The sequence below is a fragment of the Mastigoproctus giganteus genome, chromosome 14, assembly GCF_048544385.1.
Source record: "Mastigoproctus giganteus isolate SK-2022 chromosome 14, ASM4854438v1, whole genome shotgun sequence".
In the NCBI taxonomy this organism is placed as follows: Eukaryota; Metazoa; Arthropoda; class Arachnida; order Uropygi; family Thelyphonidae; genus Mastigoproctus; species Mastigoproctus giganteus.
The window spans coordinates 102948084-102970665 of record NC_143588.1 but is presented as its reverse complement, the minus strand read 5'-3'; the positions used below and the strand labels follow the sequence as shown (position 1 = coordinate 102970665).

Sequence of the window (22582 nt, the reverse complement as noted above, 5' to 3'; positions counted from 1 at the left end):
TCCCATAGGAAAACCTGGGACTACCATTGAATATATATGATACTCAGAATGAAAATGGCTGTAGTTTGCATGCTGTTATACATCTAAATGCGCCCAGCATGTGGAAATGCAATTTGAGTTGTGATTATGCACAAGGCAACTAAGGCTAACAAAGCATTGGTGCAATTTTCTGGGAGAAAAACATTAACATGATTTTTTTCCCAGAAAAAAAAAAAAGTTTCTCCCTCCCTCAAAGACCAATATTTCAGCCACGGTGTGTAAAAGTTCCTCCCATTTAAATGCAACATGGACCTGTATTTTCCAAAGGCTACCAAAGAACATAGAGTATAATAACTGTGCTGATCACAAAAACAGTTTTGAGCGCAGAGGGTCAGCAACCACTGAACATTTATTGCTTGGTTCTTCCACTGATATATAGTTAATTCTGACCACCGCGATGAATCAAGGGCCGTTACACAGGCCATGAAAGGAAAAGTGACAAGATAGCTTACTGCAGAAGAGTTGCTCCACAACGATACAAACCTCACACAGCCTTTGACATCCAGGTCAGTTGTGATAGAGGTGGGAGTTCTGCAATACTCAACCTACAATGCTGAACTGTTGTCATATTAATATTAATATTTAGCTATACAGAGGAAGAAAGCTTTAGTTTCAACGCTAAAAAAAGTAGATAAAATACAAATTATGCACTTCCCTCTTCCCATAAGTAACTATTTAGTTGACCTTTGACCTGTCAAAGGTCAACTAAATAGTTACTTATGGGAAGAAGGAACCTGTCAACCTTCAAGAGGGAACCTTCAACCTGTCAGCCTGAATTACCTGCAAAGTCATCTTATTTCAGTAATCAACAAATTCCTGGCTAAAACAAATCTCCCTACAATCTGGTCTTTCCCTATAATTTGAATTTATGGCTCCTAGTTGGGGAACTGGAACTAGTCCCTAGTTGTCTAACAGCAAGACAGAACTCTGCAATGTCTTGTCATCAAATGTCTCCTGAGCTTGCTGCAGCTACAGGCGAAAGCATTTCCAACCTGACTGTGTTAAGAAGGCTCTATTGAAGTGGACTCTATGCAGCGAAGCCAGTGGTTTGTGTCCCATTAACCCCAAACCTCCACAGAGCTCGTCAAAACTAGTTCTATGAATATGTGACTTGGAGACCTGAGAAATGGGGGGACAGGTCTATTCCCTGATAAGCCCATTTTAGCCCACAGATTCAAGACATTATTTCATCTGGAGACGAGGAATGTGGCACCTTCCCTCCATCAAAGAAAGTGACATGGTGGAGGCAGTGTTCTCGTGTAGGGTGGAATAATGATCAACAGCCGCAATCTTCTTCATGTTTTTGAAAAGAACATTAGAACAGTAACTGCGCAGACGTACCAAGAATAGATCCTTGAATCCTATGTGCGACTTTTTAGGGGTGCGGTTGGCCCAGCTTTTTTCATGCATGCTCCTGCACATAGAGCTCAAGTGATGGAGGAATCTTGAAATTGAAGATATCCGACAACTGCCGTGACCAGAATGATCTACGCATTTAAAACCAATCAAACATGTGTGGCTGGCCTTGGACGTAGCATTGCACATTGATGGCCAACTCCTCAGTCACTTAGCGAGCTGACAGCGCTGGTGGAAGAATGGGATTTGTTGCCACAGAATCTTATAGACCCTTATATTAAGCATGGTTCACGGTTGTCATACATGTTTAGCCGTTGGAGGGGATCATACGCCATACTGATGTCGTGAACATATTAGCATTAGCATTAGCATTAGCAAAGGCACATGGTGCAAGAAAGCAAGCTTATATAGCATCAGAGAAAAACACACACACACACACACACACACACACACACACACACACACACACACACACACACACACACACACACACACACACACACACACACACACACACACACACACCTTTCTCATTTCATCCATCCACTCGCTCCAAATGTTTGTTTAGTTCTGCCTTGAATCTATTTAAACTATCAACTTCTACAACGACAGATGGAAGTTTGTTATATCAATCAACCACCAACTGGCTAAAGGCAAACTTCCGCACATCTGTCCTACAACTGGCTAAAGGCAAACTTCCGCACATCAATCCTACAACTGTCTTTCCTCAATTTGAATTTATGCCTTCTCAGGCGATTATTCTGAGCAAGAGGAAGAATCCCATCAGCATTGAGCATGTTCAAACTATTCAAGGCTTTATACACCTCAATCAGATCACCTCGCTGATGCCTAGTCTCCACATATTGTAATCTGCAAAATTTTAAGCCTTTCTTCGTAAGAGCAACCTTTCGTTCCATTCACTAATCTTGTTGCCCTTCTCTGCTCGTTCCAACAGCTCTACATCCTTCTTAAAATGAAGCCTCCAGATCTGTATACAGTACTCTAGGTGTGGCCTGACCATTGCCTTATACAAGGGGATAATCACCTCCTTATCCCTGCTAGAAAAATTCCTGTATTTCATTGACAAGACACCATGAGCTACTCTTGCACACCATATACACTGCTCAGAAAACTTCATATCTGTCTGCACAATTACTCCCAGACCCTTTTCACTCTCTACCACTGTCAGTGCAGTACCACACAGTTGATACATTACTCTGGGGTTACTGCTTCCCATATTCAGTACTTTACATTTGACAATGTTAAACTTCAGTTGCACCGCTCAGCCCATCTGCTCAACTTTTTTAGATCCTGTAGCAGCAGCGTACTGTAATTAGTGTCATTAACAACCCTGTCAACCTTCGTATTGTTTGCAAACTTGGATATTAAGCGTGATGTACCATCGTCAATATCATTAATGAATACAGAAAACAACAATGGACCCAACACTAAACCCTGAGGGATTCCACTAATAACATTAGTCGTCCACGAAGAGCAGTGTCCACTGATTACCACTCTGTCTTTTCTCACTCAACCAACTCTTTATCCATAGCAGCAATTTGCCTCCAATGCCACACTCCTCCGATTTGTACAGCAGTTACCCATGTGCAACAGTATCAAAAGCCTTTCAAAGATCCAAATATATATATCAGGCCTGACGTAGCCGAGTGGTCAAGAGCGAGAGTGCATAGCATGTGTTCTTTGAGTGGATGGGGGTTCAATCCCGTGACTACTAAATACGATAAATATTTGTATTGACGATTTATTGTAAACTCTACTGACTTGGTTGTCGTGCCGGAGTATAAACAGAAAAAAAAATATATATATAAAAAACTTTTTTTTTTTTTTTTTTTTTTATGAAAACCCCAAACACAAAAGATATCAAAACCTATAGTACTTAGTACTGTGCATGGGTTGAAGGAGCAGTATGGGGGAAGGGGGATGCCGGAAACTTTGCTCTAGAGACCAAACATTCTTTGCATCCAGTTCCTTTGTGACTACATCATGCTATCCAATCAAATTGGTCAGACAAGATTTCCCGGTGCCTCCGTTGCCAGGTGGGCAGGAGCAGCAGTGCGTAGCACACGCTTCTCGACTAGACCGGTGTTCGAGCCCGTAGCCACCAAATACGGAGGATGCGGAAAGGTCAGGGAAAGACCACCGCATATCCCCGGAGCAATATGGCCTTAGTTGCTAATGCTCCTAAAAACCAAATAACAAACAAGACTTCCCCTTAACAAACCCATGCTGTCCAAACTATAACTGAAAGTCTTGTCAAGATGATCCTGTAATGCTTCTTTAACCAGTGCCTCCATTAATTTCCCTGAAACAGAAGTTAAACTAACAGGTCTGTAATTACCTGTGTCTCCCTTTGATCCTCCTTTGTGGATTGGGGTCACATTTGCACATCTGCAGCCTATGGGTTCCTCGCCTGAGTTCAAGGAACTCTCATAATTATAGCTAAGGGTTTGCTTACTTCCTTTGCTGCCTTCTTTATTTTTAACTGGATAGATTCCATCCACTCCGAGTGCCTTTCTTATGTTTATCTGCAACAATTTCTCCTCCAGTTTACTCTCAGTTAGTACAATATTATCTGGCTTACTTCCAGAGTTTAATACACCTCTGGAATTCTCCTCCCTATATTTCCCTCCATTTTACTCTGTTTTTCCAAGATTATCTAGCTTACTGTCAGGGTTTAATACAACTCTGGCATTCCCCTCTCTATATTTTCGAACATATTGTATCAACTTCTGTAATGTGACCTTTCTGATAATTCTTATGCAACCCAAATACCTATCTGAATACTCATACCTATCCAAAGTTTCTTGTCTCGTTTGGTTATTATTATTAGCCATATGGTACAAGGAAACCTGAGGCTTATGCTGCACCAAACAAACAAAAAAAAATTCCCGAGTTACCCCCTGTGTGTGTGTGTGTGTGTGTGTGTGTGAGAGAGAGAGAGAGAGAGAGAGAGAGAGAGAAGTAGAAGGCATCACCAAGAAAGAGAAGAATGATGATATCCAGCTCAGGACCCTGGGTTTGCCAAGCCCATACTCACCAGATGGGAGCCCCCAGGTTATTCTATGGTACATCACCATATCAAATTTTTGTCCCCCTTTATTGCAAGCTGCACAAGGTAAACGTTTTCTGTGTTGTTAATTTTGTCAAGCAGTGTAGCATCTTAAACTGCCATAGTCTCCTTTTCTTAAATTAAAATCAGCACCTTTTAAATACATCGTTTTTCATCTTCCAATTGACTTTATGATCACTATCGGCCAATACTTGTGCTCTGTGCTGTCATCTGATTCGTGCGTGATAATGAGATCAAAAATATTCTTACCCTTAGTATTTCCTCTCATGCTGGTACAAAATAATCATCTAGATTATTTAAAAGTTTTGTTTCCCATGACAAGTTTCCCTCTGATATTCCAATCAATAACTGGCAGATTGAAGTCGTGACCAGTAGCAATGAGAGCCAGTGTGGACCTTGAGACTAAGTCTCACTAGACTAGCCTACTCAGAGCATAGCTACCCTTTTTCGGGCCCAGAGGCAAAGAACATATTCGGGCCCCTACTTAATGAAAATTGCAAAAAGAGGAGACAGCCAAAGACTCCGGACCCCTCGATGGCCCAGAGGCAATTGCCTTGCCTGCCTACATGGTAGCTACGCCACTGGGCCTACCGTTCCTCATTGGTGACAAATTCCAATTCTGGGCTTCTCTCAGCAACAGGCTCGCCTATCTTCTCCTCAAGACATTTTTATTTAGACAGTATGATGGAAACCATCACATACTGGTTTCTCTAGTATATAGCATCGTTCAATGAGGATTTGTTTCACCTTGTAACACAATAAAATCACCACAAATGCTTATCTTTAACCAAGTGTGTCTTGAGTTATTACAAATACGAGGTTCATTCAAATGACTCTTGGAAATGGTATCTAGCGCTATAATAAAAATTAAAGAATAAACAGACACATGCCTAATAAATTGTTTATTCGTACTGTCTGCTTATTTTTTAACCATTCAAAACTCAATAGCCATTTTTTAAAACTCAGATCGTCCAGAATCAGCACTTGTTTGACTTTTTGTACCCTAGTCCAAGAATTTTTGTGAATAATTTTGAAATGCCCTATTGAATGGCATATAATTTGCCATAATGCAAAATACCACAATAATACACAACTAGGCCCCTTTGAATATCTGAATGTTTTCAAGTTCCCCATAAGGTAATCAGCTCCCATATTTGTAAAATTGCTCTTTAAAACATGAAAATGTGTCATAACAGCAGTGGTACAATGAAAATTGAACAAGTTAGTACACAGCATCAATGTTAGTTTATAGTAAATCACCAAAATAGGTGAAATGGCATTGTTTTTGTTATATCTCATATTGCAAATGCCTTCACAATTTTCCCTGATATTGCATTACCTTGAAAAAGCAATGCTTTGCCAGTGGCAAAGACTTACTTATTCTTGGTAGATGCTACCACCCAGACAGCATCGTTTCAAGGCTTTTTGGCGGTTGCTGTTATTTGGTTTTTAGGAGCATTAGCAACTAAGACCATATAGCTCTGGGGATATGCGGTGGTCATTCCCCGACTTTTCCGCATCCTCCGTATTTGGTCATGGGCCCTCATTGGTGGACAGGTAGGTACCCTAGCATTACAATGAGGGCCCATGACCAGTATAGACTAAACAGGTTTTGAAACAGTTTTTATATCCCATATTGTGATATAACAAAATCGATGCCATTTTACCCACTTTGGTGATTTACTATGAACATGATGCTATGCAGTAACTCGTTCGATTAGGGAATTTTCCGTAGTCTGAGGCTTTTAGCCCCAAAACCTTTTCAGTGATACAATGAAAATTAATTGTATACCACTGATATGGCCAAATATTTTAGTAATATAAAGAACCTTGGAGAGTGACTTTTTTCCCCTCCCTGACTGTCATATACAATTAATTTATGTATTAAGCTCAAACAAAGGTCAAGAAAGATATTTTTCCCCTCTTCTAGTTTATCACACATACAATTATATATGCCAATTAAATGCACAAACTATCAGGACAAAATGAATTTGGACACATTGAAAATGAACATGCCCTTTGAATTGTTTTGTAAGTTATTGAGAAAGGGTGGAATTGTAATGTGAATGCATCTTTTTTTTTTTTTGGGTAGTTGGCGCATCAGCTTCTGTGGCCATAATGTACCTCCCAAGGATTTTGCAGTACTTTGATCCAAGGGGATTTAACCGCGCAACCTTTGGGTTGCCAGGCAGGCACTTTACCCACCCAGCTAGCCCGGTAATAGCTAGTGAATGACAACCCAACTAAAGAAATTCTCACTCCTATAATTACAAATGAACAAAATATATATTATCACTCTCCACAACTCTTTATGGTAAGGAATTCATTTAAAGGGTAATCATTCCAAGATGGTATATTTATAAATTTAACAGCATTCTTTCCATAACAGAATAAGAGTAGAATATGATGTATTGCTAGGTTCCATAGAGCATCTATAAAAAACAGTTGTAAAACTTTATTTTACAAGTAATTAAACTTCAAAAAATAGAGCAATCTGTTATAAACTTTATTTACAAAGTGATCATTTTTGGTTTAACAGCTTTTCATATAACAGCACTTTTATAAATATCTATTCAACAAAGACATACTTTACATATTTAATAAGCCACCACTTACAGCTGCATATACAAATTGAATTCATTTGAAAAATGCTTTCCCCACTTCTGGAGACAAAATTTTTAAATTACGTACTGTACATGGGGCAGGGAAGTCAAATCAAATGCACATATTATAATTTAATTGAAAAAAAAGTTCAACTACATATTGCAAAAATGTAGTCTTGTGCTGAAACAAAAGAGCATAAGATTAATTAGTGGCTAAAAGGAATAAGCACAAATTTTAATGCAGGGAAAAAATTATTTTAAGCAAAATTTTTACAAGGAAGGTACACTTTTTCAAAAGGGATTACATTGTTATTTAGAAAGCAAAAAAAAATATATAGTTCTTCCTTTTCTCTTTTAAAGGGCCTTTTATGAAAAATGACTAGGGAAAAAAAAAATATATGAACTGATAAAAAAAAAAATTACACCTTTGGCACTTCTACTAAGAGTCTTGTCTGAGATATGAATTGTATTAACAATTTGTACCTCATACAAGAAACAAAACAATTTTAAAATTAGGAACTTCGTACAATTTTAAATATACAAAATTTATATCTTAAGAAGGCTACATAATTTTTAAATTAAATTCTTTACATTTGTTTATTACAAGATTTTAAGAATGGAATCTGTTAACATTGGAAAATATCTCCTTTTTGGAGTAGAGGAGAAATCTTTGAATAAAGTGCGAAAATTAAAAAAAAAAAAAAGAATAAACCATTATCTTTTCAGAGAGAACTTTCGACAATCACAAAAACAAGCATCGTTAGGCTTCATGAACTGGAATTAAAGGGTTTGGTTGTTCACATAAAAGCTTTGTAATGTTATTTACACTATTTATCAAATCATAATGTGCCAATGTTAAAAATAAATGCTAATTGAAAGCATTCAAAAATTTGAAGATCACAGTCACTTTAATCAAATTAAATAATTATAAAAAATATGAACTGACTGGAACTCTGGCTATATAAAATCATAATAATTTAAACGTATATTTTAAATATCCTTTAATAGTACTACAGATGCAACAATAATATAATAGACATTCCATATCATTACAATTGTTAAATTACACCTTGGTCCATTAGTGACAAATGCAGAAATGAAAAAGCAAAAATCTGTTTTATGATATAGTTAGGGAAGGACGTTACACGGTTGTTTTCCATTAAGATTATTACTATAATTAATACCACTCATATACCACATGAAATAAATAATATAGTTTATTAAGCTAATTTCCTAAACTGCTGTACAATTTAAGGTGACGTTTCAGACATCTTACTGATACCCATCATCAGACCATGCCGCTAACAGACTCCTCTTGCTGATTCCAGAAACTGGAATCAGCAAGAGGGGTCTGTCAACAGCACGGTCTGATGATGGGTATTGGTAAAATGCCAAAATATTGGTAAAATTGTCATGAGACTACATGTTATACTGGCTGATAAAAACAGACTATGCATCAAATTAAAAAGGATAATTTATGATAATGAGCATTAAACAGTATATCGCCAAGTAGAACAAGATTATGTTTCAAGACTGGTTGCAGTCTGTTTTTGAAAAGAGAAAATGTACAAATACATTACATAATACTAAGTTAGTGACTCAGAATTAATAGCTAATGTTTTCTAAGTAGAACTGAGTATATGCAGCAATTTTATAGTCTTGAATGCTGCTTTGACAAAAAGAGACTACACAACCTGTTTCAAAATACAAGCTTTGTTTAATTCGGTAATGTGTTATACATTACCGAATAAAAGTGGATTAGGCAGAATAAATTCTCTCTCTCTTGGCATGATGCATGCAATGTGACTTTTATCACTAATTTACCTTTCTACATGTTTGACAACTATAAAGAGATTTAAAGAAATCTCTTTATAGTTTTCTATAAAGAATGGCTGTAAATGTAAGGAGTCAATCCGAAAAAAACTAATTGGAAGACATAGAACTTGGTGTTTGATTGATAGAATGCCTGACCAATGAACATAGAACAATTTAAATAAGTTGCTGCTACAGCAACAAAAATTTTAAATAATGCAGGATCTAATTTTTAAATACTAATAAAAATGTAGCATGAAAATATCTGACATCTCTCTCTCTCACACAATGAGGGAAAGAGGTTAAATATTTAAAACTGTGGTTTAACACAACGTATAGATAAGTTACCTTACACTGTTTACAAATATCTATATTCAATTTTAGATGTAAATTGGTCCCAATTTCCAGTCACCCCTAGATAACCAAATTACAAGGAGAAACAGTTTCTAATTATCAAGTTTTACTTTGTTTTGCGAATATTTTCTGCAAATTCTTGACCGAATCAAGTGCATTAATATTAGCAATATAGATTTAAAAAAAACGAAGATAATGCTTGCTTTTACCATCTGATCTTCAATCACTTATCCAAAGTTTTCACAACTATGCTCTTAAATGTTGCACATTTTTATCTTTTTAGTATTTATTCTACCTTCAAAAGAAAATACAAACCCCAGGTGCTCACAACTGGTGAGTATGGGCTTGGCACACCCAGGGTCCTGAGCTGGATATCATCATTTGTCTCTTTCTTGGTGATTCCCTTCTACTTTTGACTCTCTCTCTCTCTCTCTCTCTCTCTCTCTCTCTCTCTCTCTCTCTCTCTCTCTCTCTCTCTCTCTCTCTCTCTCTCTCTCTCTCTCTCTCTCTCAGGGTTTCTCTTTCCATCAGGGTAACTCAGGAATTTTTTTTTTTTTTTTTTCAGGCTTCTTTGCACCCTGTAGCTAATAATAATAGACTTTTTTTTTTTTTTTGTCCTCGCCTTTTCCCATTATTATTTGGGGTCAGCGTTTTTATTGTTTTGGCATGCAATTTTTACGGCCGGATGCCCTTCCTGATGCCAACCCTCACCCTTTATTCGGGCTGGGGATATGTGGTGGTCATTCCCTGACCTTCCGCATCCTCCATATTTGGTGGTCACAGGCTCGAACCCCGATCTAATCACGAAGTGTATGTTATGCACTACTGCTCCTGCCCACCTGACTACGGAGGCGCCAGCTAATAATAATAATTTTGGTTTTTTCCCTTCATTCTCAAAAGAGCAAATGTCTTCTGAAGAGAGAACATGAAAAATTAAAAAAAATCTATAATTTTTAAGATACCTAAAATCAAAACTCAAAATAAGTGATGGAAAAAATTTACACAGAACCAAAGAAGGAGAAACCTGAAGTAGCAGGCAGTCTTCTGTTTTAATAAATTTCCAAAATTTATTAATCCTTTAATCTCCATCATGATGACTCAAAGTAAAGAGCAACCTGATAATCAAAAACTGTTACACATAGGAATAAATATGACAGTAGGAGGTAGAAATCAGGGATGATTATCCAAAAATTAATATTTATTGTTTATTTATAAATTAAGTTTAAGTTACAGTACTTCATAATTCAAAATTAACTATATATCACGTGAAATGCATGCACTATACACAGTCTGTTCAACTAAGAATTAATTAAATTATTACTTTTATTATCACATGCAAAAATTAAGCATACTATTGCAATCTATATCCAAAAAATTAAAATATTTGCTCACTAATTCGATACAATTTACAGTAAAATTTAAATTTCTAATTTGTTTGTTCGAGTTGTTTAAGATTTTAAAATGTATTTTTTCCTTCCAAGTTCTAAATCTCAAAACAACTCATTTTTGGTTAGACAGGGGCATCCATGGTCAGTCTGCTTTCAAATAAGCAAGCCACGACAGAAATAAGACTAAGAATTCATAATAGCAGCAGCCTCCTGATAAGTTGTTACTGCAGCTTCCCCAAGCTTTACTTATTAATAATTTTATAGTGGATGTTGCCATTTGCTTTTATGCATGGGTGTAGATTCCACTGCATTTAACCAGGCTGCAGTTGCATCACATCTTTGTAGGATTTTATGCTTCCTTCTTCCCTCTGTACTTCCCTTAGCAAATACAAACTCTTTTTGATTAATTTGGTTTCTTTATTTTGCTATCTAATTTCTTTCTTTTATTATCTCAACGAACTGTCTAATCTTGTTTTATTATTTATTTAATAATTCCTTGAATATAGGTAGTGCATAACAAGCATAACCTGTTGCCTTAACAATTTCCAGATGTGACGTAAAAAGTATTAATTTAATTAATAATTAAATATACATCATTAAATTTCTTAGTTACATAAATGGATGTCATTCAATTTTTCCTCTCCTGCTCTGTAACATGAGTAATTTCCAAAAATCAGCTCTGACTTACTTTAAAAAAACGAAAGGAATCAGCTTCAATGGAAAAACCATTTTAAAAATTCAAAATGATATGTTCTAATATGAAATACAACCATACAAATTGGTTTAAGAAAAACTTAATATTCTAACTAAAACATGAAACAATTCAACTGTTTAGTGGCCTCATTATAGGGGGATAGAATATTAAATTGACAAAGGTTTAATTTTTAGTAAAAACTATTTATATTAAAACCAGTGAGGAATATGCTTAACCTTTGTCAACTTGATATGAATAAAATATGGCTTGCAATAACATTTAACGTGATCTCATTATATATCTTCCTGAATATATAAATTACAAATAGTAATATATTAAATTCAGAATACCTGTACAATATTTATACAAGGTCTAAATATCATCTATTATTACATTCTGTTTTCACAAGTTCAATCCTTTTAGAAAAATAACATTTTCCTCCTCCATCCAAAAGACGTATAGCAGATCTTGCTCTTCCAACACACATATTCTTGCAAATAAATACTATCACAGTTCTGTTAGTGTTACCACAGTACTCGAAGGGCAATAAAGCTTCAACAATTTTGTTATATACATATATTACATTTCAACAAATTTTAACTTGGTTTTATAAAACAAGCAAAGTTTTAATATTTTTAGTCTGTTTTACATTTCGATAATTTTTGCTTGTCCATCATCATCTTGTCCTTCTAATGCCCTTACACCAGCAATACCATATTCAGTTGCATATAAATAAACATCAAGAGTTCTTTCAGTACATTCTGCAATGAACCGAACAAATGGCTTTATATCTCCTTCATTGGCTAGTTGTATATATTCATAATACAATGCCCGATCTTGCTTTCTTATAATTACTGGAGGATAGCCAGCTCGCATAAGTATCAGATTCATCAGCAATCGTGATGTCCTACCATTACCATCAACAAATGGATGTATGTAAACAAGCTTATAATGTGCAAGTGCTGCATGTTTGACAGGATGCAACTTAAGTGCATCTTCTGAATTCATCCAATCAACAAAATCTTCCATTAAATTCACTATATCTGAAGGTGCGGGTGGTGTATGGTCTCCTACAAAAACTTGAGATCGACGAAAACTCCCAGCTTCAACTGGGTCAACATGTCCCAAAACTCTTTGATGAATACGGAGAATATCATTTCTTGTGATAAATCCAATTTTGTTTACCAAAGTGTTATTGATATACCTGAGAGCTGCCTCTAAACCTAAAATCTCATTATGTTCCAAAATACTCTTACCCGGAACTGCCATACGTGTTTCAACAATCATTCTAGTTTCAGCTAGAGTCATTGTATTTCCTTCTATTGCTACAGTGTGATGTATATGCTGAAAATATGCTTCTTTCTTCATTCTTTTCAGAGCTGGATCATTTTGCGGTATGTGAATTAAGTGGTCTCTTTTTCTGTCTATACTCACAAGCTGTTTTTCATCCAGTTCTTCTACAATTGGTAATGTTCTTTGCCTATTTACAAGTGCTTTAGAATGTTCAGGGCATACTATGAGTGCACGAGTATACATGTGATCAGCTTTTATCACATCTTGATGATGTTGCTCTAAGAATTCTCCATATTGGTTTAAAATATCTGGCTGAAGAGGATTTAATGCTAAAGCATGCTGGAATAATTTCATAGCCTTTTCATATTTACGAGATTCCCTCATCTCAATAGCTCTCTTTAGAGATATCAGGGCTTCTGGATCTGGAAAAAAAAAAAAAATTACAATAAATAAAATAAAAACTATAAATTTTCATAACAGGTTCAAAATACTTTATTATCTTCAGCATATAAATTATGTAAATAAGTACTTGGCCACAATGTATATTTTATAACTACTCTTTAACTTACATGAACTTTATTTAAATGTTACATTTAAATAAAGTTCATGCAAGTTAAAGAGTAGTTATAAAATAGTTTGGTAGAGTGTGTGTGTGTGTGTGTGTGTGTGTGTGTGTGTGTGTGTGTGTGTGTGTGTGTGTGTGTGTGTGTGTGTGTGTGTGTGTAGTTAAAGAATAGTTATAAAGTAGTTTGGCAGTGTGTGTGTGTGTGTTTCCACACACAACACACACACACTGCCAAACTACTGAATATATGAAAAATTACACATTATGGAGTGAGGGGGATCTGAATGGTATTAGTATTAACAGTGGCACAATGCAAGGAAGCAAGCTTATACACCATCAGGCAAAAAAAAAAAAAAAACTACCCAACTCATTTGAATAAATTTATTCAAACTACCCACTTCCATGATACCAGATGGCAGTTTGTTTTAACAGTCAATTGCTCTCTGGCTGAAAGCAAATTTTTACAAATTGAGTTTTGTCAGACATCTATCATTTCAATTCATGTCCTCTTACATGTGTTGTCCAAGAAAGAGCAAGGATGCCATCAGCATTTGGTTTATTCAATCTATTTAAAGTATTAAACACTTCAATCAGGCATCCTCAGAAGTGCCTAGTTTCCAAGCACTGCAATTTGCAGACTGAAGTCTTTTGTGGTAAGAGTAACCTTTTGTGTCCTTGACTAACCCAGTAGCTCTTCTTTGCACCTGTTCCAAGAGATCCATATCCTTAAAATGATTTAATCATTTGCTGATATAGAGGCAGCAACAGACTGCATAAAAATGAATTTTTAAAAATCTGAAAATCAAATACAGTTTGGTTTTCAGCCCAAAGGAACTGGAAAGCATATCATTTCTCAAAATTGTTGTACAACCTGGGTTGACTCATCAGGCTGCATAACTTAAATATCAATACAGAAAAGTTAAAACAATTATAAATACAGATAATTTAACTGCTGGCTAGTTGCTGTAATATTTAAGGTTGGTAAAATAAGTGTATGTCAGGAGAGTGATAAATATTACAATAGCTTAGCCACACACAAGCAATAAATCAGTTTAATACAGATGCATTTGAGAAGCAAGACTAATAAGTGAAATGATTTCAAATTTTAGAACAGATTATGTGCTGAGTGCCCACTATATTAGGTACACCTACCTAATAGTAAGCAGTCTAGACCCTCCCTTAAGCAATCAAAATAGCCTGGATTCACCATGGCATGGACTCAATGAGATGGCAAAAGAGTGTAGCACAGGGATGCTGGATCATACTGACTGAATTGCTTCTTACAGTTGTTGCAAATTAAATGGTTGCAGATCTCTACATTGAAGAGCTCATTCCGCTTCATCCCACATATACTCAATTGGATTGAGATTTGATAACAAGGAAGACCACCTCATTAGGCTAAATTCACTGTTATGTATCTGATCTGAACGAGTTCTGTACAATTCTCATGTTGTGACATGGTGCATTATTCAGTTGGAAGAACCCATTTGCAGATAGGCATACATACTCAAATTTTTAAAAGTAATTTTTCAAATTACTTAAAAAATATATTTTAAGTCACCGTTTTGCAAAATTTTAAATAAAAAAAATTCACTACAATTCAGAAATGAAATTAACCATTTTTTTAGAACAGTCCTCTTGTGAGGGAAAAAAAAATTACATGAATTATATTAAAATTGAAAAATCCAGGGGTAAAGCTCCCCTGCCCCATATCGTGGGCATCCATGGATATACTGCAGCCATGAAAGGAAGCAATTTACAGATAACCTGTTGCCAAGTGTTGTGCCACTGTTATCAAGAGGCAACCACACACTCTGCACTGTTTACACCTGGCAGGTTGGGTCAATTGACTTGTACTGTTTTCTCCATATTCTGGTCCTCCCATAAGTGAAAAACAGCTGGAAATGGGATTTGTCATAACAGGCAATGTTTACCCAATCCTCTGCAGTATTTGTGTTCCTGAGCACTAACTGTACACGTTGGGCCCAGGAATACCAAGGACAGGAGCAGAACCCAGTTTGGTCATTGACTACAATATCCAATCCATGACAATGTACGATGAGGTGTGTGTTCTGAAATGCCTCATCAGTTACCACTGTTGTATTGGGTTATGTGACTGACTATTACTTTTCTGTCACTCTACACACATCTTATTAGCCTCTAGCATCAATGAACTGTTTCTGACCACAAGATCACCACTGGATGGATGTTATTTGGTTACTGGGCCAATCTCAATATGCCCAAGACACTCAAATATTAAAACCCCAGGGAGGTTGCAGTTTCTGAGATACTCATACTGGCACATCTAGTACTGACTACCATGCCACAGTCAAAGTCACATCTTCTTGCCCATTCATGCACTGAACTGCCACACAGCCTCCTTACATACCTGCTCACCTGCTTTATATCACGTTATGAACATGCGATTGAAAGAGCACTTGATTTCATGAAAAGGGCAAGAAGATGTGAATGAAAAATAAATAAGACTTTCTCCACCTACAAAATGAATGTTTTTTCCCCTGCAACAGTATCTGACAAGTAAATACTGTTTTCTCCTGAAACAACAGGATAAAGAGAAGAAATCAATCTTTTGGCAAGCTTTTTCTTTTATTAATCCTGATGATGATTATTATTATTATTACTAGCCATATAGTACAAGAAAGCCTTAGGCTTATTGCTGCACCAGTTAAAAAAAAAAATTTTCCAAGTTACCCTGCACTTCTGAATTCTTATTCATCAAGAAACAAAAGAATGATGATATCCAGCTCAGGACCCTGGGCGTGCCAAGTCCATACTCACCAGATGTGAGCCCCTAGGATAATTATTTTTCTATTCTAACTATTTGGAAATGCCAGGAACTCACATCTGGGGAGTATAGGATTGGCACACCCAGGGTCCTGAGCTGGATATCATCATCATTCTCTTTCTTGGCAATTCCCTACTCCTACTCTCTCTCTTGGTAATTCAGAGAAATTTTTTTTTTTTTACTCTGGCTTCCTTGCACCACATGGCTAATAATAATGATTTCTAAAAAATGCAAAATCAAATAATTATAATTAACCATTTACAAGTGATCAAATTACATAAAACCTCCTAGACATTACTATTCCAAAAAAAAGAGAGAAAGTGAGAAAAGAAAACTAACATAACTGATATTCTCTGTGCTAAACATGAGTTCTGTCAGCACTTGCAAAATCCACACTGATAAATGAAACAAAGCATATGCATGTTTAAAAAATATACTATATATATATACAAAAAGAACACAAATTTGACTAAAATTCAGAAGAAAAGAAAGTTTATTGAAAAATGAAAAAGATGTGAATACTGAAAAGCTTTGCAGCAATACATGTAGAAGCCATAGCTAGCAGATGAATAAGTTATTTTGGTAGAAAATAGACTGCTTAATAATTTCAAAGAATTCTAAATGAATTTGATCTAGAATCCAAAGATAAGTCAGCCTAAATATATGTGGCACAGTGGGAAAGGAGGTGGGAGAGGGGGAAACAAACTGGGTTTAGAAAGAGAATTTAACCTCAAAAATTAACTTGTGACCTCTTTGGATCATATCCAAAAATGCTACTTTCATACAAACTATTTTTAAAATTATACAGAATAGATATGGAAAAGCACACTTGGACTATTCTGTTCACATGTGTGTTTTTACAACTAGCAGATTTTTAAACTGTAATGAATCCCGTAATGGTATCTGTACTCACAAAGGAGCAAACTCCTATACCACAAGTTGAATATGAATTTCATTACTTTTGAACAAATGGCATTACTAGATTTGTTGCAATTTAAAGTCTGCTGGGGGCAAAAAACACAAATGGACAGACCCTAGTTCACATGCATTTCTATACAATAAATAGGATATAGTCACGATATACTAAATACACAGGAGTGAGTTTTAAAGTAGCATTTCACAACTAATTAATATCCAGCTGACTTTCATTTTTGTAGAAATTTTAGATATCTTTATAATATAAAATAATGCAGTTTAAAACATTCATTCATACTACAATATTTGAGATATAGAAAATTAGAAAAAGCAATCATAAACTGCAACTGTATATTGCTTACATTGATTAACAAATGGCAGTACCAAACAGATGAACCCTTTCTAAGAAGACCAATTAAAAACAGGCTGAAAGTAAGACAAATCTGCTGTAATAGTGCCAATTACCAAACATATCTAGAATGGAACATTAAATGTAATACAATGCTCCTGACCACTCAGCTACAGAGGCTACTGGAAGGGGTACCAGATCGTAAAGACTAACCAATAAATAAATAAAGAAAACCAACAGATATAAAAACTTTGGTGCAAGCAAATTAACATATTTGCCTTGCTTGAAAAATCTGAACAATAAATTTTTCTTCTCCTTTTTGCTTTGCAAATTATTTTTAAAAATGGTGCAGACACTTCAGAGCGTGACAAAAAGCATTTGCCAATAGTGAACTACAGCTTTTTAGTGTTTGAGAATACCAAACAAAGCAACTGCTATTGTTCTGATGATGACAAATGCAAGGACATTTTTTCCCGGACCCGAGTGCCGGGAAAAAAATCCATGCTACTCTCGCCTGAGAAACTCAGCCATGTTGCAAAAAAGCCCCATAAAAATTCTTCACGTTATCGACGGAGCTCAAACTCAGGTCTGTTACACTCGGTGTGGGGAGGATGGTGATTGTATCAACTGTGCTATTCACGAGGGCCACACTGGAGAGATTCGATCCAGTGTTATCAAAACTAAAGAAAAAGTGCTGTTTCCTCTCAGCCAACAGTTCTTTGCATACACGCCTATAGAGTTCTGTGTTTGGGAAATACTGTCATCAATTTCATAATCGATTAGTTCTCATTCGATTATGCCCATCACTAGTCAGTGAAGTGCCTCTGTAGCCAGGTGGGCAGGAGCAGCAGTGCGTAGCACATGCTTCTTGATTAGACCGGGGTTCGAGCCCGTGACCACCAAATACAGAGAATGCGGAAAGGTCAGGGAATGACCACCGCATATCCCCTGAGCAATATGGCCTTAGTTGCTAATGCTCCTAAAAACCAAATAACACACAAACAAACAAACTAGTCAGTGAGAGCTCACTCATATAGACCAAGCAGGTGTTCACATCTTGTGGATTAAAAAAATCTCAGAACATTTTGTTCTTAGATTCTATTGAAGGATATCAATTGCACAGTTCACCTAGGACACCAATTTCTGGCAGCTAATCCAGGAGTGCTTCTGCAAGTTGTTATCATTAGATATTATGGTTTCTATGCCAAAGATGGTTGGTTATATTCCAAGCACAAGATATCTATGAAAGGAAAGTGTCTTACTAAGGTATTTCTAGTATCATAATACCTATACTACACTCCACTTTCCTGTTTGAAAAAATTTGCCATTTAAAAATGATTCCAACTGCTCACATAACCGAAAATTCTTAAATTCTAATTTCCATAGATGGGTCAAGATCATTACATTGGTTGAAAGGTACACGAAGAGAGAGAGAGAGAGAGAGAGAGAGAGAGAGAGAGAGAGTGGGGGGGGCAGCTAATGAATAAACATAAACAGAAAATAAAACTGAAATAACTTTCAACTACCTATAGAGTTTCTCTCCATTACAGATTATTCTGTCCAATACGGGTGGGTAGGGAGAGATCAGTTAATATCATTCCTTCCAAAATCCAATGCTGGCTGTAACCCACAGGATAAAAAAAAAAAAAAAAATATATATATATATATATATATATAACCCATGCTTATCTTTAATAATATCGAAGTTTTCACAACTCTAACCATACAAAAGTCAAGTTTATGCTTTTTCCCCCCCCCCAGTGATATTTTTCCCATGAACAGCAGTTAAACTTTTTTTTACAAATCTAATGTTTTCTGTGGTTGGTTGGTTGGTTGGTTGTAGGATTTTAGGCACATCAGTAACTTCAGACCATATTGTTTTTACATATGTCCATCAATTGTGTGTGTGTGTACTGCGGTCTATTTGATGTGTGCTGGACGAAAAACCATTCTACCCTTTCCTGAGACCAATTAAGTCTGTCAAGCTGCGAAAAAGACCTATAAAAATTCCTCTTGTCGTTGACGGGATTCGAACTCTGGTTTCAAATTCTGGTTTTTTCCACTCGATGAGAGTTCAACGGTGATTATACAAAGTATGCTTCCCACAAGGGCCACAATATATTTCATGGTATGCTTTTAGCAGGTATGATGTCTGCCACACCACTACTCTCAGAAGATTCCCCAAAAATTTCTAAAAAACCAACCAGAAAAAAGAAAGCAATTAGGTCAATGATCATACACACCTATATATCTTTCATACAGATATTTTATGGTTACTGTTCTGAATTTGCTCCATAATTTACAATTTAATTAACTCTTCATCGTTTATTTCATCTATTTATATCCTGGAACAACCTTCCATGGATATTTCTTGAAAATTACAACCAACAGAAATTCAAATCCATTTTCAACAAAGTTTCTTCTAACTTCAATCCATCATCCTCTCCATGAACCTGTATTTCAAAATCGCCGAACACAGTCTTTATACGTTTCTTAAATAATTGATACATATATATAAACGGTGTTATTAATATTTATGAATGAGATCATTCAAAACATGCGCGTTATTTTCATTAAAAGTCAACTTACCATCTTCTCTATAATTTTTATTACGCAGAGTTTGCCTGAATTCGGGAAGTTTATCCACATTAATGGTATCATCATCGTAAACTTTTAATTCGTGAGAATCGGGAAGAAAATTAAGATTGATTCTAGGTCTATGATGGGCAAGTGTTCCAGCTGGAGAAGTATACGGTGCAATTTCCAAAGTTCCACTGTCATAAGTGGTATGTCTTCGAGGACGTAGAAATTTCGAGTTCCATATAGGTGTCCATGCAAAAACTGCAGCCAGAAACAATACGAAAATTCCTATAAGCAAAAATGAAATACCAAAACCAGTAAATATTCTAGCCGACTTGAAATCTTGAAAAAACAGGGCCATAATCCATTTTTGAGACATCTCCACCATATTAATGATAGATGTGTGCACCCACCTATACAAATCTGCCAGAAACATCTCACTGACGAGGCACTAGCACATGCGTCACTCTTCTATCTCTCTCTCTCTTACGTCAGTCATATTTCCCTAAACGTCATTCGGTAAATTCTATATTTAAGATTACCGATAAACGTGAGAAAAATATGCAGCAACATCTTATCACCAACACTGTAAGATTGTTTTTAATACGTAATAAAACACGCAATACAATAAACCTCGTGGTAACGTCTTAATCAGCATATGTAGTACAGTTCACTAATTCAAAAAAATAAAAATAGGGAAAGGACCTCTATATTCAAAATTTTGATATTATTTAGTATTATTTAGTATTCTCAAAAGTTGTATATTCGAAAAAATTAAATCTTTTTTTAAATACGAGGGGGTGATCATTTAATTCGCGGACTGGTGCAAGATCTTAACTGTCACCATCTGAATCTTCTGTGGATTTCTCCTTCTTCAAATACTCTCCCTTACACATTTTCACCACCTTCCTATCCACGCATTAAATGCTTCTTGCAAGTCATTTTTCGAAAGACTGCAAAGTACTTCCGATGTGGCTCAACCAGCATCGGTATGTTGAACGCGAAGCGCTTGCCTTTCAGAGCTTTCTTCAGACACGGAAACAGGAAGAAATCACACGGGGCTAAGTTCAATGAATAAGGGGGATGTGGCAGAACTTCAGCACCTATGGCAGTGGTCACTGCCTTCACAATATTAGCAGTATGGGGCATGGCATTGTCTTGATGCAAAAACCACTACACACCAGAATACGGACGTGTTACCGAGATACTTATTACCATATGCTTCATCCATCTCTTTAACTGTTCCCAATGCATTTAAGCCTCAGTCCTCCGTGTGGGAGGAATTGTTTTTGACAAAGGAAAATTTCAGAAGATTTGTTGATTTTGTACACATGGTTTTTTTGTCGCACGGCTCGGCCCCGATAGTAGTGACCTATTTCTTTCTCGTGGGATGGTAACTATGATGTGGGATGAGATGATCTGTCCTCACCACCAGGCCAAATAGTCAATGATTAACTTTTTTGTTTTGTTATTTGAGTTCAACAGTTCGTCTTTGTGCTAAATACTAACTTACTGGACGAGTAGAGATTTTAACATAAATGAGAACCAAGTCACATATGGGCGAGAGCTCAGGTGGAAATTTAGGATGAAAGTTCTCTCAAATGACACTAAAAATGGCCGTCCTATCAAAACACTCATTACCATATGCTTCATTCATCTCTTTAACTGTTTCCCATGCATTTAAGCCCCGTCTGACACAATAATGAAACACATATCGCTGTTCAATCTGTATGTCCGACATGATACTTGCTTCGAAACGATCGTCAGTGATGCGCAGCTAAAAGAACTCCTTTCGGCAAAGCTAGCTCGACAAGTACTGGCATGCGCATGCAGAGTCTACTCAGTAGCAATCAAGGAGAGCGTCTCTAGCGACAGTTGTGGAAAGTTCGCACAGTAAACACAAAATCTTCCACCAGTCCGCGAGTTAAATAATCACTCCGCGTATAATTCTCTTCAATGAGTTGATATCAAAGGCGAAATGGGCCATACTATACTTACGAAATTCAAATTCATCAAAGAATATTTTGTGTGATTCGGATCAGAACTCTAAACTCTGAACCACCAAGGACAATTATGGAATCTAGTACTCCTCACAGCTGAATACAAGCCACTAAGCTGGCTTGTATACAGCAGTCTAAAGTCCAAAAACAATACATAATAATACAGCATTGAGGGTTTTCAACACTCTGACCAGGGATAGTTTAAGGATGAGAGAAACGAGAACCCTAAATAGGACGAGACATCATTTCGGAAACCGTCGACAACTGACATCGATAAAACAAGTGTTACACCCATTTCTCATAAAGGCACGAGAGCCGGCCATAACTATAATTAACAGTTCCAGTCAATGATGGGTAATGCATTGATCCAAATAAAGTTTGGTACTGCTTACGGTCAATTTTGGGAGTAGGTTGTAGTGCAGTTCAGGAAGGAGTTTCATGGAATTTATTGGAATGAGTTTAGTTAAGGTTAACATTAGCATTGGTAGAGGCATATGATGCAAAAAAGCAACCTTTTGTACCATCAGCCAAAACAAACAAAAAAAAAACAAGAAAAAAACCTGCTCATTTCACCCATCCATTCACTCCAAATCCTTGTCCAGTTCTGCTTTGAACTTATTTAAGTTGTCAGCCCCCATTACGACAGATGGAAGTTTGTTCCAACTATCAACCACCCGTTGTCTAAAGGCAAATTTCCGTACAACTATTTTACAATTGTCTTTCTTAAATTTGAATTT

The 22582-nt window shown here is 36.2% G+C and overlaps 1 protein-coding gene across 1 annotated transcript; it reads right to left on the bottom strand.

Annotated features, from left to right (window-relative positions):
• Positions 1-11981: 11981 nt before the first annotated feature.
• On the bottom strand, positions 11982-20329 carry Fic (FIC domain protein adenylyltransferase). The gene is made up of 2 exons (XM_090388627.1): positions 19855-20329; positions 11982-13052 (listed from the first exon to the last, which is right to left on the bottom strand). Exons 1-2 carry the CDS (start codon positions 20279-20281, stop codon positions 11983-11985), a joined length of 1497 nt encoding a protein of 498 aa, XP_090244753.1. The 5' UTR covers positions 20282-20329; the 3' UTR covers position 11982.
• Positions 20330-22582: the final 2253 nt, after the last annotated feature.